The 15,674-nt window shown below is 27.8% G+C and overlaps 2 protein-coding genes across 2 annotated transcripts; one reads left to right on the forward strand and one right to left on the reverse strand.

The window, feature by feature from the left end:
• Positions 1-1,907: 1,907 nt before the first annotated feature.
• Positions 1,908-10,443, forward strand: LOC136980984 (zinc finger protein 271-like). The gene is made up of 2 exons (XM_067277187.1): positions 1,908-1,934; positions 8,509-10,443. Exon 2 carries the CDS (start codon positions 8,579-8,581, stop codon positions 10,436-10,438), a length of 1,860 nt encoding a protein of 619 aa, XP_067133288.1. The 5' UTR covers positions 1,908-1,934; positions 8,509-8,578; the 3' UTR covers positions 10,439-10,443.
• A 4,294-nt stretch (positions 10,444-14,737) lies between these two features.
• Positions 14,738-15,505, reverse strand: LOC136980896 (histone-lysine N-methyltransferase SETMAR-like). Its single transcript, XM_067277101.1, has 2 exons — positions 15,411-15,505; positions 14,738-15,332 (listed from the first exon to the last, which is right to left on the reverse strand). The coding sequence occupies exons 1-2, from the start codon at positions 15,503-15,505 to the stop codon at positions 14,738-14,740; spliced, it is 690 nt and encodes a 229-aa protein (XP_067133202.1).
• Positions 15,506-15,674: the final 169 nt, after the last annotated feature.

Consider the following 15,674-nt stretch of genomic DNA (forward strand, 5'->3'; position numbering starts at 1 on the left):
TTACCATGGAATCCAGAGCAGGATGCCTAACTTTTCCTAAGTTTTCCTAAACTAACACCCTGATCACATTTATCTAAACACTTCAAAATGAAAGTTAAATTGGCTACCCAAGTATGTTTCTATTAGAATAAGTATACAATGAGGTATAAGAAAATTATTAAATGATCTACAAGTATGGGTGAAAATATTTCCATACTTTTACTTTTTTGCTTTTTGTGACTTTTATAATTTTCCTTTAATAATTTAACAAAATTGTTTATTTATTATTTCTGTTGTAGATATTAAAAGATAACCTCAAATGACTGAACACTTGGAAAATAGTATTAAAACCAAGCAAATTCTACCAGAAGAGTTTTTAACTCTCCAAACAGTTGAGGGTCTGTGTCAGCTATAGATCCGATTCAGTACTTTCTATATGATTGCAATTACAGATATATTTTCAATAGGAAAAATTAATCAAGATCCACTTGAGATAAGCATTTAAGCTAAATTAAAAAATTTATATCAATTGGATTAATTGTTTTTAGGTTAGTGCTTATTTGATACAATTCGTCAAGTTGGTTGGGAAATGATCATCCAGCAATTTATACACTTATACCAACTGCTGATGATTTACTCTTTGATAAAACCACCCTACACATGGAAATTGCACACAATTAATGAACAAAACCAGTTTTGGATTTGATAGATTTCCAGCCTTTGATAACAGAAACCTCGGGATTAATAAAAGCCACTCAAAGTGACATAAAAAAAAACTGGAAACTTTTAATTCAGACATATTCAGTGTGATGTTATTTTTGAACACGATTACAGCAAAGCAGATGTTTGAGACTGCATTATTTACTATTTCTGTGGTTTTCTCTATAGACATTTTTAAAGAAAACTCTGTCAAGTTTGCTTTGAAGTGTTTTCTAAATGTATTACTACTTCCAATTTACGAGAAGTTGAACTTTTTAATGTTAAAAATAGAGGTGGATTAACTTATCCAAAAGTATGGATTTAGCCACTAATACAAAACAAGAAAACTTTAAAAAAACATTGTGAAAAAGGATCTGTTTATAAAAATTGCATATAACATGTTTTATATAACAAGGCATTACAATTTTCCACGTAACGAACATGCAGAAGAAAAGCTAGCTTACATAATTCATTATTATATTCTATTGAAAATGCGCCAATATGCAAAATAAAAAAAATTATTTGTTTGGGTTGGAAAGCAAAAACAAAAAAAAACTTCTCAAATGTAGTAAATTTTTATTGTATTTATAATTATAAATAAATAAATGATTGAAAACAGAAAATGATGTCTAATCTCTAATTACTCTCTGCAAAATTCGCATTTACTTTATGATTCTATTTACAGTATATTAAAACAATACTACTACTATAATAATTGCAATGGGAAAATAGACGACTTTTCACGTTGGCGGATTCTAAGCAGATGATGAAAGGAATGCGGGCGGGTTTTAGTGCAGGTATTTCAACTCGATAATTACACTTGAAGTTCACACACAGTCAAATCTACTAACTTATCCACAGTATTCATGTCTTCTTTATAATTAATTTTTAAATTAATCGTTTATAGTCTTGTGACTGTTTTGTTTAATGGGCGTTGATTTTCTGTAAATTGATTACGATCTAAATTAATGTGGCCATAGAAAAACCCAGACTCGCGCCTGTTGTAGAACATAATTGTTAAGATTTTCAGTGTAATTTATAACAGAAGTTTGTATATTAGTAATAACATAAACATAAAAATAATTTATAAAATAAACGATATTAATATATAATTTTGATAAATTATAATGTTTTGTGAAAAAATTGTGACACTAAAATCAATGATAGTTTTAAATATTGTCAGCAGGGGATGTTGATATCAATGGCAAAATATGGCGTCATCTTGAAGTTGTAAACAAATCAGTTTGTCAAAAATGGTATTTAGTTTCATTTCTAATTGATTCAACTTACATATCAATTTAGCTGATATACAAATTATTAAATCATTTCGGTTTATTTAAGCAATCGAAATACTTTCAAAATATCTGTATTTAGAAATAATTTTGAACATATTACAATATATAATTATTACTACTATTGTTATTAATTGAAATAAATGAAAGATAATTTTATCTTTTTGAGCGATTAACACAAAAAATAATTTATATTTACATAAATATAGATTATTTTTGCGTTAATCGCTCACTGCCGAGGCAGTTTAGGTGCTCCGGGTGGTCCCGGGTTCGAATCCAAATGACTCAAAAAACTATGAATTTCTTGGTGGGTTTGTCCACAAGGGGGCGGGCCTCGCCGAGCACACAATGAAATTTATTAAAAACCCACTTAGTGCTCATACAACTGAAAGACTAAGAAATAGTTCAGAAATTAAAAAAAAAAAAAGATACTTTATTTTAAATTTTGGAATTAAAATTCTATTTATTTGTCAAATACTAAGATGTAGTAAAATAAATATAAACGATATTGAAATATTAACTTAAATTCATCAAATTATTATTTTATTGTTAATTTTCAATCAATATCAGTTTCTGAAGAATAGTGTAATCATTTATACATTAGGAAATAGTTATTCCAATAATTATAATTATTTCATATGACTTAATTTCGTACCTAATTGTCTTATATGAAGTGTTGAATGTATTTCAATCTATTCAAAAAACAAATGTTTCAATGATAACTTTAATATACATTAATTTCTATCTTTTAAACAATTTTTCACAATTAATTTTGTTATTTTATACATTTAATATGTAAAATGTTTACTGTAATTAAAAACTGCAGGAAAATTTAATTATCATATTATCTCCAATTGTATATCCAATTGTTAGTCTTCTTTAGCAAATCAGAAAGAAAAACGTGATAAGTCGAATTGATAATCTAGGAATTGATGTCACAAATGAAGTGCTTAATGAAAGTCACCAGCAACTCTGGCAGTTCTTAATTATCATATTATTCACTTCTGTTAAATGTTTCAATAATCATTTTTATATTAATGTATTTAATATGATATTTTAGAATATAATAAAACTATTCCATAATTTCAATTGTTATATTAAAAACTATACATAGCTATGTAATGTAAATGTCATATCATTTCTTGAAAACACTTCTTTAGTGACTTTAAATCTTTGTATTATATTTGGTTATTGAATTTAACAATTTGATAAAATTTGGAGGGTTGAAATCAGATTTTGTTTGTATGTATGTACTGTATACAGCAATGTGACATGTGGGCAATCTGACAAGGAGGTGCCTCCTGGGAGGACTTTCTATGGGAAATTGGCTCCTCTTTAGATGTTACAAATGTGAAGAAAACCTGGTAAACCCCATGTGACCAGTCTTGTTGGCCACATGGGGTTTCAATCTATTTTAAAAAATGTTGGCAAGGCATAAACCCATGATCAACTACCTGTGTTAACCACTTGGCTATCGGATTGCATCTGTTAGTCATTATTTTGATTGGAACATACTTCTTATTAGGATAATATATTTGCAGTTTCATTTAAGCTTTTAGTTTTTATTTAATAGATCCTGTAGTTTATTATGCTATATTAATTCAAGTACTCTATTTACTGTTCAGTTATAAATCTTCATATTATAAAGAAAGATGAAATATATATATATATATAACATATGTAAGTTCACCTACTCAAAACTAGGTATAAATTAATAAAGAAGGCCATTTAAAATAGCCAAAAACATTAGTTCTTTGATTTCATTAAAGAAATTGTTAGAAAAGAGGGAAAGATGCCTGAAACTTATTATAGAAAAGTTCTAGCTTACTGCACATAGAATTAATAAACACTGCACATATAATCAAAATCCAGCAAGAAGAAACTGGAATCTTATCTTATTGATTACCGTATTTTACGGACTATAAGACGCATTTTTTTCTTCGAAAAATTGCCTCCAAAATTCAGGTGCGTCTTATAGTCCATAGCGTCTTATAGGTATTTTTTTTTTTTTTAAATTGCTTAAAAATTAAGGTGCGTCTTATAGTCCCTAGCGTCTTATAGTCCGTAAAATACGGTATATGTGCAATAGTTATATAACACATTTATGTTAATAAAAACATAATCTTTATATTTAGTTAAAAAAAAATTCTATATAAGTTTATTTTAGTCTTTTATTGCATATATAGTATTTTATTTTAGTACAGCTTAAAGCAAAAAAATACATTACATAAAGTGTAAAATAAATTTGTGATGTTCAATGAAATGTAAAACTTGTTATTTAATGAATTGTTTCTATGCTTTATTTTTATATTTATTTTTATCATGTTAGTATTTATTTATAAAATATGCATTGATACTAGGAGTATTTAATTTATCAAATGAGACAAAATTAATTTAGAAAAGAATTTACATATTTATGCTAATTGTTAATTTCTTAAAAACAGTGGTATGATATGATGTTATGTTAGAAATCTAATATAGGATAGAACTCTGAATTTCTTTTATAAAACAATCTATAAAAGTTTCTCTTGATAAAATAGAACTAATTTCTGTTTTGTTTGTTAAACAAATGCAACTATAATTTAATTTTTCTCAAAATATAACAGACCTACACAAAAGGATTTCATTTCATTTGGCTCATTAAGTTAAAGCCATGTAAATGGTATTTTGTTCAATTTATTTTAAGCTTTTCTGAAATTAAATTCAGCGATTTCGATAATATAATATAAACAGATCAATATACTGTATAAAATAAATACTATAAATAGATCAATACGATAGATTCACAACAACCTTTATGTCACCAGTAAGGTTGTTGTGAGTTTAGTGTATAATATACCAGTACCTATAAAGTAGTGTGGATAACCTGCTTACAAAGATCAATACGATTATGTTATTTAAGTTATATGATAATCAAATTGTTTTGTTTGTGAGAATGTTGTTGAATTACTTATAAATTAAATTAAACCCAGTAAAGAAGCAAAATGATAAATAATGTGTTGATAAAATAACCAAAATTGCACAGAAATATTAAAGTGGAAAATTATTATTATTATTATTAGATTTTGAAGTTACATGCTTGACTTAATTGAGATAGCATCAAAAGAAGAATTAAAAAACAAATCATAGTATTTCTTAGGTGCAAAGAATTATATTTTATGAAAAATAACAAACATTAAATTTTTTGAATTTTATCAATCAATCAATATCTTTATTCACAAAAAGGGAATTATCCCTGTTGCAGGGGGTTGTACAAAATTAACTTATAAATTTTCGTATTATTAAAACATTAACTGGATTATTAATATTTAACCATTTTTATACATTGGTTTTATATTGTTTCGTTATTAACATAAATAAAAACAGTTGTTTTAACAAACACAGTAATATAATTATACAATATTAGTGAAGTTATACATTGTTGGTATATTTAGACATATTGACATAGATTTACAACATTTTTGTAATCTTAATGAAATAATTGTACAGAGCATAGAGATCGTTTTTATTTAGATTATTTAAAGAATTTCTATAATCTTGGGATGAATCACTTTGGAATATTCGAGGAATGTTGAGAGAGTCACGCACATTAGAGAGGTTTTGACATTTCTGAAGTAAGTGTTCAATTGAGAAGTTATCGAATTTGCACCATGGACAATGATTGTTTGACAGGTCAATATAGATATTATTGATATAAAGGGAATATTTATTTAGACGTAATTGTGAAATTAGCCTTTTCACATTGAAGTTAGTTGATTTTATCATATAAGGTTGTACAGAAGGTATTTGTAAAATTTTTAAGTACCAAGGATGATAGGAATTGTGATTTAGACTATTTTGATCCATGTTTATCGATTGAGCGAAAGCTGATTCCATTAACATAGTATATCCAAATTTCCAGTCCTGAATATTATCTTTGAATAAAAGATCTGATACTCCAAAAGAATTTAGTATTTTATTTAGTTTAGTTTGCCAGAGTTGTATTGTGGTTGATTTAGTACTGCCTTTGATTATTTCGTGGTGCAAAAACGTAATATTACTGTCGGATTTGAATTTTAGACGATAGTAGAATTTAATGATACGTTTTAAGAATAATGGATAAGAGCAGATACGGTTAGTTTCGTGGCGAATTGCGTAGCCTGGGACTGTTCTTTCTAAGTGAAGCAGTTTGCGGAGAAAGTATATGTGAAATTTTTCTAATTTATATATATAGTCGAGACCCCATATTGGGGATGCGTAATATATGATTGGGTTAATGATTGCGTTATACAATTTCATATGAATAGCTAAATCGGAGGTTTTTAAGTTAGAATATAAGTTTAGCAGATTATCTATAGCAAGTTTTACTTTATTGTTCAAATACGAAATATGTGCTTTGAAAGTATGATTCCAGTCGAACATAACACCTAGGAAATTGACTTCATTTACCATTTGCAGAGGTTGCTTGTCTAGATATATCGTTGTTTCTTTTTTGGAGATTTTACTATTCTTACGGAATATAACGACTTTCGTTTTGGTAGGATTGATTGTTAATTGGATTGAGTTGAGGTAAGAATTTAGTTGATTAATTTTTCTTTGTAATGATATTTTTGTCGGAGCAAAGATTGCAAGGTCATCAGCAAATAATACATAATGAAAGGTCCTGTCACCAAGTTCTATTCCATCTGAGCAATTCTGAAATATGTGATCAATTTCAAGTAAATAAAAATTAAATAGGTATGGCGAAAGAGGGTCACCTTGGAGTATTCCACGTGTTAATGTTAGCGATGGTGAGACGGCTTTGCCCTGTTTAATTTTTGCATTATAGTTTGAGAATAGCTTAGATATTGTGTTTGCAAATTGATTACCTGCTCCGTTAATTTTTAACTTATATACCAGTAGCGGGACAAAAACAGAGTCGAATGCTTTTTGGATGTCAATGAATGCAACATATATTTTTCTTTGCTTTTTTCTCAGATGAAGTTGTATTATGGATGATAGTAAGAAAATAGCAGATTCTGACAAACATTAAATTTTAAACTAACATTACATTTGCCCTGTTAATTAAACAAGGATACAAATTTTTATATGAAATTTCTTGATAGAAAAAAGTATAATGGTTCTGTTTTATGTGTTTATATTTTTAGATTCAAATAAATTGACCCAAAATAAGCTACTTGTCCTTACTTTTAAGCAGGAGCTCATATACATAGATGATTGTAGAAAAAAATTCATCTATTTAAAGAAAGTTATATAATTTTAAACAAAGTACTGGCCCTACAATTATAAATTTAGCTTACTAATTACTAAATGTCATTCTTTCTAAATTAATCTTATTTGCCTACTTTTATTTACTAGTTACAAAACAAATATTATAATTCATATAATTTAAATTATTGAGACTTAAACAATTAAAAGTTTCATAGCTTTGTTATTAATTATCATAGCTTTCATTAATTTACACTATTAAATGAAATGTTTACTCAAAAACTATATTAATTTACCTATTAGTTTCATTTAAAAGCAAAAAATATGTTAAATTGTTAATTGTAATTTAGGATCTAATTCAATATGGTTTCAAATAATTAGATTAAAAATTTTATACAATAATTTAAGAATATCTTCTTTAAAATATACATTTTATTTTTAAATACAGTAGAGCATCGATTATCCGACTTAATTGGGGACTGGGGTTGTTCGGATAACTGAAAAGTATAAAAAAATACATTATTAGTATAGTGTATTAGGCCTGGTTTAAATACTAGCCTCCCTTTCATGGTTGAGCCAGTGCTGCCAGCTAAAACATGCATAAATTAAACAAAAATAATATTAAAGTAGCCAAGACATAACCAAACATTGTAGCGCCACACCACTAGCAGACATTTGAATTTTCCGACTAGAACGGGGTCGGTTAACCGATAAGTCGATTAATCGGGGATCGGATAATCGATGCTCTACTGTATTGTATTTATTCTAATAAGCAGCATTCTATCTACAACTTTTCTTTAGCTTGCAACTGAGTTGTTTATTAAAAAACACTTACTATTTGAGGGCAAATATTGTTTCATTTTTTGGGAATTGGCTGACTAAATGGAATAAATCTGGTAACTTTTTTCTACTTTATTATTATTCAAATAACAGTGCAACACTCAAGACACCAATACTTTATTTCAACCTATGGTAAGAGTGATAACACTGAATGGACTGTGAAATTGTACAGTTTAAAATAAGCCTCATCTTCTTTTAATAGACAGTTTCCTTACTATTTTTGAAGACTGATTACACTGAATAATTTCTGCTAAAAACTTATTTTTTAATAAATTTAGTCCCTGAAGTTAATAGACACACCTTGTATATTTGAAATTTTGTATTAACCAATATTTTGGTTGAATTTTTTATTTTAGATATTCTTATTTTATACATTATATATTATTTTGATATAAAATATAGAATTTTATATAATTTAACATATTACTGTTATATAGTTTTATAAGTGATAAAGTAAGTTTAAATAATTGTTATTGTTTGATTTAATATTTATATTTTATATATTTTATAGGAGTGAAGAAATGAATATATCAAAATTTTAAAATATTCCCACAAACTATATAATGAAAATATAGGGCAATATGTCTTTGAATGATGACGACACATCTGAGAACTACGACGAGAAAAATATTGATAATATTGACATATTTCAATGTAATGTAATAATCAATACAAGTGGTGCTTCATCAGATGAAACAACAGAATATGATGAAATGTGTTATGATTATAATATTATCAATGACAATACCAATGATGCAAAAGTAGAGAAGATAAATTGTCAAGAAACCTTGGTTTTGGATGATAAAGATAACATTAATACCCAAGATGTTAATTTTACATGTGATAAAACATTTCGAAAAGATAGTGAATGCAATCAACACTTCCACAAAAATAAAAATTTATATATTTGTGATATATGTGGCAAGAAATTTATAACTATGATAAGATTAAAGCTTCATCGGAAAATACATTCAAAGGATATTTCCCTTGTTTGTGATGTTTGTAATAAAAAATTTGCAACAACTAAAACTTTGAAATCTCATAAACAAATACATTCATCTGATAAACCGTATATATGTGATTTTTGCAATAGAGGTTTTCGAAGAAAGGCTGACATGCAGATGCATACTTTTGTTCATACTGGTGAAAAACCATTTTTTTGTAATTTTTGTCAAAAAAGATTTATAAACAGCAGCCAATTAAAGAAACATTCAAGAATTCACGACGACTTAGCTTCGCAAGATATTGAGTTGTGTAATGAGGCTTTTATTAAAAGTAGTGATTTAAAACAGCAACTAAGGATCCATTCAAGAGAAAAAAAACCATACACATGTACAACTTGTGGAAAAGAATTTCAAAGAAAATTATGTTTGGAAACTCATGAAAGGGTTCACACAGGTGAAAGACCATTTGTATGTGATATATGTAATAAGTCATTTATAAATGCTAGTAAATTAAAAATTCATTCAAGAATTCATACAGGTGAAACCCCATATGTATGCGAAATATGTGGAAAATTATGGACAACGGGTAGTGATTTGAAGAAACATCTCAGAATTCATACTGGAGAAAGACCTTATGTATGTGATTCATGTGGTAAGACATTTAGAAGAAGTTGTGATTTAACAGCACACCAAAGAATTCATACAGGAAACAAACCTCATATATGTAATTTCTGTGGCAAAGGCTTTTTAAATAATAGTCAGTTATCAACACACTTGAGAACTCATACTGGAGAAAAACCATACAGTTGTGATTATTGCAATAAAAGATATATGACAAGTCATGATTTAAAAACTCATCAAATGACACACACAGGAGAAAAACCATTTTCTTGTGATATATGCCATAAAGGATTCATCAGTAATAGTCAATTACAGTCTCATCGGAGAATTCATACTGGAGAAAAACCATATATATGTGATTTCTGTGGAAAACGATTCATCAATACTAGCACTTTAAAGATACATCAAAGAATTCATACAGGTGAAAGACCTTATAAATGTGACACGTGTGGTAAAGGATTTATCGACAGTGGTAAATTGCAAGTTCATTTTCGAATCCATACTGGAGAGAAGCCATTTGTATGTAACTTGTGTGGTAGAGGTTGTATATCTAGTAGTAATCTGAAGAATCATCTAAAAATTCATAGTGAGAGCAGGCCATTTGTTTGTGATATATGTAATAAAGGATTTATAAATAATGTAAAATTACAAATCCATAAAAGAGGTCATACAGGTGAGAAGCCATACATTTGTAAATATTGTAATAAAGGTTTTGCAAGTGGTAGTAATTTAAAAACACATTTAAAAATTCATACTGGTGAAAAACCATATGTGTGTAATTATTGTGGGAAGACATTTGTACAACGTATACAGTTACAAAATCATCTTAAAAGACATCGAACAATTTCAGTGACAGATGAATCATATAATGAATAATTGATTTGGGATTTTATTATCCCAAAAAGAAATTCAAATATAAATTTTTGCAAAAATATCAATTACTTCTGTCATTTGCATTTTACATTTTTATAAGCAGAGTTGTCATTTGCTCTATTCTTAAACTAAGTCTTATTGTAATATTGTCAAAATTATTTAACATTTATCAATATTGAAAAATAAAACAACAACAAATAAGATAAAATAATAAATTACATATTACCAGTAAATAAGATCAAAAATTAAGATTCTATCCATTTTTTTTATATTAAATATGTAGAAATAAACAGAATAATTCAGATATTTTCAAATATGTTATCATCAAGAATAGAGAAATATAAGTTGATTTTGCATTTGTATATATTAGTACATTCATTCCTGATGGTAACAAATTTGAAACAAGTTGGATCATCATATTTTTTTATATATATATTTAACAGGAATTTTAATTTTTGAACAATAAATTTCTTTTCTTTTTTTCTTTTAAATAAAAAATTATATTTTGATAATTTATACAACTAGCTAAATTTTATATGTTAATGTCTACACACACAAGTATATTTATAAAATGATATAAATTATATATGCATCCCAGAAGAATGAACCAATAAATACGAAGTTAAGATTATTTTCATTTTAGTCAACATGAAATTCCTAATATTTATCAAAATTAGCTTTTAAGTTTTATCCAAGTAAATGCATAAAGAAATCAATTCTTCATTTTAATGGTTTTATAAAATTAATTTATATATTTATTCCATATATATATATATATTGTACAGTACATAATACATGTTTTTAGTTATTGCGCATTTTCTCTAAGAGAACTTGTACTTTTCTCAAATATTTGTACAGAATTCTTATATAACTTGTGAGTAAAGTCAAAAGCTGTAGTTTGTGATTTTAAAATAACATTTAAAATGTTAAATGTTTATTCTGTTGTTTTTCCCAGAAATGATTTTAAAAATTTATTTACAAAAATGAATTTGTGATTAAGGAATCATATACAATGTTGGGTTCCTGATAAACCACATCTTGAATTTAAGTACTTATCAGAATTTCAATCAAAAGTAAAAAAAGCTATAACTTTATGTTATTTATAATGTTGTACTATAAATTTACTGTAGTTAACACTATGACAGAGTCATGTAAAATCAAATGTTTACATTTAGTAGACTAGATATTTAAATTAAGATGAAATAAAACAGATTTTGTTAATGTCTATGTCAATTTATTTTATATTTTGTAGCTAAATTATTTGTTGTGAAATTTTTGCTCTATCATATATATTAAAACAAAGTCTAATTTGATAGTCAATCATATATCATAGAGTTAATGTTTAGTTTAGATTATGATTGACTAAGTACAAACATAATCTATGTTAATCATAATTAATTAAAATTAACTTCATTCTACCCTGAAAATAATACAGCCTTTGGATATATAATTGTAAATGTATTGAACAACTGGTAAAATTCACCAACTCATTAATACTTAAATATGTTATATAATATTATTTTTACATACATTGAATGAAATATTGATATATGTATCTTATATTTAATCACAATACCAAGCTACAATTTTTAATCATCTTTTAATCTAAAAAAAGTTACTTGACTTCTGGTCTATACTGGAAGATCATATATAGTTAATTGGAGTCTCTGGCCTCTAAGCTTTCCATATCTGGTCTAAATTTTAGTGGTGTCTTGCCCCTGTACAGTACATCATACTTATCCTGATAATGTTGGTCATCTATCTAACTCTGTACTGGAGAAAATTTTGAATTAAAATTGTGACTAGACAGGAAGTTTGTATATATTTAATTGATGCCTCCAGCCCCTAAGCTTTCTATATCTGTTCTATATTTGGTCTTTCTTTTCATCTACCTAACTGTTATCGAGATTAACGAAGGACAGACAATGGATGACAGTGGAAATGTATAGGTCTGCAATTTGAAATTGCAGCACAAAAAACTACTTTGTCTCTTATATGATAGATTTCTTGTAGACTAATATCATTGGAATCAAACACTGCCAAATTTTTGAACATATCAAAATATTAAGTGGTATTTGTTATTTTTATAACATATATACTGTACTGTTTGTAATGTAATGTAATGTATATACCATATTTTTTATACATCTTATTATAAGAAAATTAAATAGGAGTTACAGAAATGTTCATAATTAGAAAACAAAGTTTTGAAGCAAAACATCTAATATTAGTTAAGTAATCTTTTCCACAGGCAACCCCAGACTCTACTTCCACAAACTGTTCCTTACTATCCACCTATAATCTTCACTTACTCTTAGAACAATACCACCAGCATTTTCTCTAGGACCTAGACTGGAGAGCTCTTCTCCCTGAGTCTTGCACCACAATATCTTAGGCATTTTTACTTAAACAATAGTCTTCTGGTTACATATTTATATTGGTAGCTTTATTCAGGAATTTGGGCAACCCATAAACAATCCACAGCCAGCGAGGTTCCCTTGGGATTTTGGCAATGTAATTTTAATTTTCTGTTTTCTCTCTCCTGCCATTATGCAACTTTAATTAACCTGATATTCAAACTAAACTTGACCAGTAAAAAGATGGAATAAACTGTATATTACTAGTTTGCATATCATTAGCATATTTTAGTACATAGTTTACTGGTAGTTATAGAACTTGATGTTGGTACTTAGCAGGTAAAAGTCTGCAACTTTGTAAGAAAAAAACATGTCATCGACTGGAAATCTAAAGTTCACTTTAGGCCCAAATCCAGAAAAGGTTGCTCGTCACTGTTCTACAGTATCATCAATCATTGTCATTGGATCTTGTTCCAATTTCTCAGTCAGTTTTCTTTAGTCCTTCAGTATTGCATTATAGTATTTTTTGTGAACCATCAGCACCTGATTTAAGATTATCTGCTTTACTTAATTTCAATAATCTTTCCAGTCACTGTTTACATCCTAAGTTTTCTCTGGACATTACTTCCTAAACACCTTCCCTTTTCTAATTTTCTGCATTTTAATCACCTTATTTTTAATTATTTATAAATTATAATCCATATAACTTGAAATTCAATACTTTGAAAAATGTTTAAAACAAGTGAATGAATTAAGAGTTGAGTGAATTAACTGTAATTACTGATATTCAGTTTAATGTTAACAGTAGTATGAATGATTCAACTTATTATATCTTATAATTATATTATTACAAAGTCATAACCATTTTTTCAAAAATACTTGCTCTTCAACCTTTAAGATTGAACTTTTTACATTTACCATGTGAATTCTCATTTTTAATTTGTAATCTATTAGCAATTTTTTCAAATTATTCTAAAATTACTGAATTTTTCACAGAACTAGCTTATTTTTTGCAACAATTGTATTAATATTGTTTAATTATTGATAAGAAATATAAAAAATTCTAAAATCATTTTGTACTGATTTTCCTATTTTATATTGATTTCTCTTAAAATGAATCATATTTTGGCATTGAGTTCCATACTAAAGACAAGAAAAAATTGTGTAATCACATATTCAACATGTTTCATTTTTGCAAAAGTTATTTCTGAGGAAATAAAGCTGTAAGAATTTTTCTAATAAAGGTTAGTTAAGGAAGTGTGTAACATGGATTAGTCATAAAATATGATTAATAAAAACAAAACTGATAAGATAACCAAAATGTATTATTCACAAATGTTTTCTGCCTCTAATTAGATGTCAGCTTATGCACAAATTGAGTATCATAGAACAGAATATTGGAATGATCCAAAAAATTTTCAATACCTCTTTCAGCAACATCATAAAATTATTGGGCTGCAATTTGAAAAAATTGTGGACCTATAAATTCCCACTGTTGCCCATCTGTTGCTCTTCCTTAATCTCAAGAACAGTGTTAAATGACAGTCAAGACTAGATATGTAAATTTTAGGGGCAGGAGGCCCTGATTAACTGTATACAAACTTCATGTATTGGGTTGATGCAAAAGTTCGTCCCGTTTTTTTAAAAAGAATTGAAGAAAAATTTTATTTACTAAAACTTACATTTAATCAATATAATATGTGCCATTCTGTTCGATGACCTTTCTCCATCTTTCCGGTAGTTGCATAAGCCCGTGCTCATAGAATTTCTGAGATTTTTGGCTAAAAAACTGATCCAGGTGATTTTTCAAGTCTTCCAAGGAAGTAAAGTTTTTACCATGTAAGCTGTTTTGAAGTGATCTAAATAAATGGTAGTCAGAGGGTGCAAGGTCAGGAGAGTATGGTGGATGGACCAAAACATCCCAATCAAGTTGTAAAAGTTTTTGTCAGGTGGCCAAAGACACGTGTGGTCTAGCGTTGTCTTGATGGAACACGATGCCCTTCCTGTTGGCTAATTCAGGTCGCTTCTGGTCAATTGCTCGCTTTAATTCACTTAGTTGTGAACAGTATTTCTCTGAATTAATGGTCTGATTTTCAGGTAACAGCTCATAATAAATTATTCCCTTCCAATCCCACCAAATGCATAGCATAACCTTCTTTGGATGTAAACTGGCTTTTGCGCTGGTTGAAGGGGCATCTCCGTGCTTACACCATGATCTTTTATGCTTAACATTATTATACACAATCCATTTTTCATCACCTGTAATCATTCGCTTTAAAAATAGATCAATTTCATTGCACTTCAATAAAGAATCGCAAGCAGAAATTTGGTCTATCAAATTTTTTTCTGTTAACTCATGCGGCACCCATACATCGGCCTTGCTAACCATTCCAAGTTGATGTAATCGCCTTGACACTGTTGACTGATTGATTCCAAGAATTTCTCCAATGTCTCGAGTTGTTTTATGTCGATCACTTTCAATTAGTGCCAATATTTCGTTGTCATCAACCTCGGCTGGTCGTCCAGAACGTGGTGCATCGCTAAGATTAAAATTGTTTTCACGAAACTTTCTGAACTACTTACGGCACATGGAATCATCAACGGCTCCCTCACCATACACAGAACATATCTTCTTTTGTGTCTGCGAAGCATTCTTGCCTTTTCGGAAATAAAAAAGCATAATATGTCGAAAATGCTCCTTATTCTCTGCCATTTTTAATGCTTAACAAAATTTAAAAAACACAACTAAGTAACACAACTTTATTGTCAAATACTAGCCAAGATCTCTTTTGTCAAACAACATCGAAATTTTACACATGTGAAGGAAATAACACTTCAGTGTTGTGATGCAAAGCCAGCTGGTGTTAAAAACGGGATGAACT

Source organism: Centruroides vittatus, unplaced genomic scaffold (assembly GCF_030686945.1).
Source record: "Centruroides vittatus isolate TY-2023 unplaced genomic scaffold, ASM3068694v2 contig_1162, whole genome shotgun sequence".
NCBI lineage: Eukaryota > Metazoa > Arthropoda > Arachnida > Scorpiones > Buthidae > Centruroides > Centruroides vittatus.

Bases quoted from the DNA above. Each gene is read 5' to 3' on its own strand.
- LOC136980984 (XM_067277187.1), top strand. From the start codon at position 8,579: ATGTCTTTGAATGATGACGACACATCTGAGAACTACGACGAGAAAAAT.
- LOC136980896 (XM_067277101.1), bottom strand. From the start codon at position 15,505: ATGGCAGAGAATAAGGAGCATTTTCGACATATTATGCTTTTTTATTTC. The intron at 15,333-15,410 runs GTATGGTGAGGG...TTTTAATCTTAG, and splicing joins CAAAAGAAGATATGTTCTGT to CGATGCACCACGTTCTGGAC.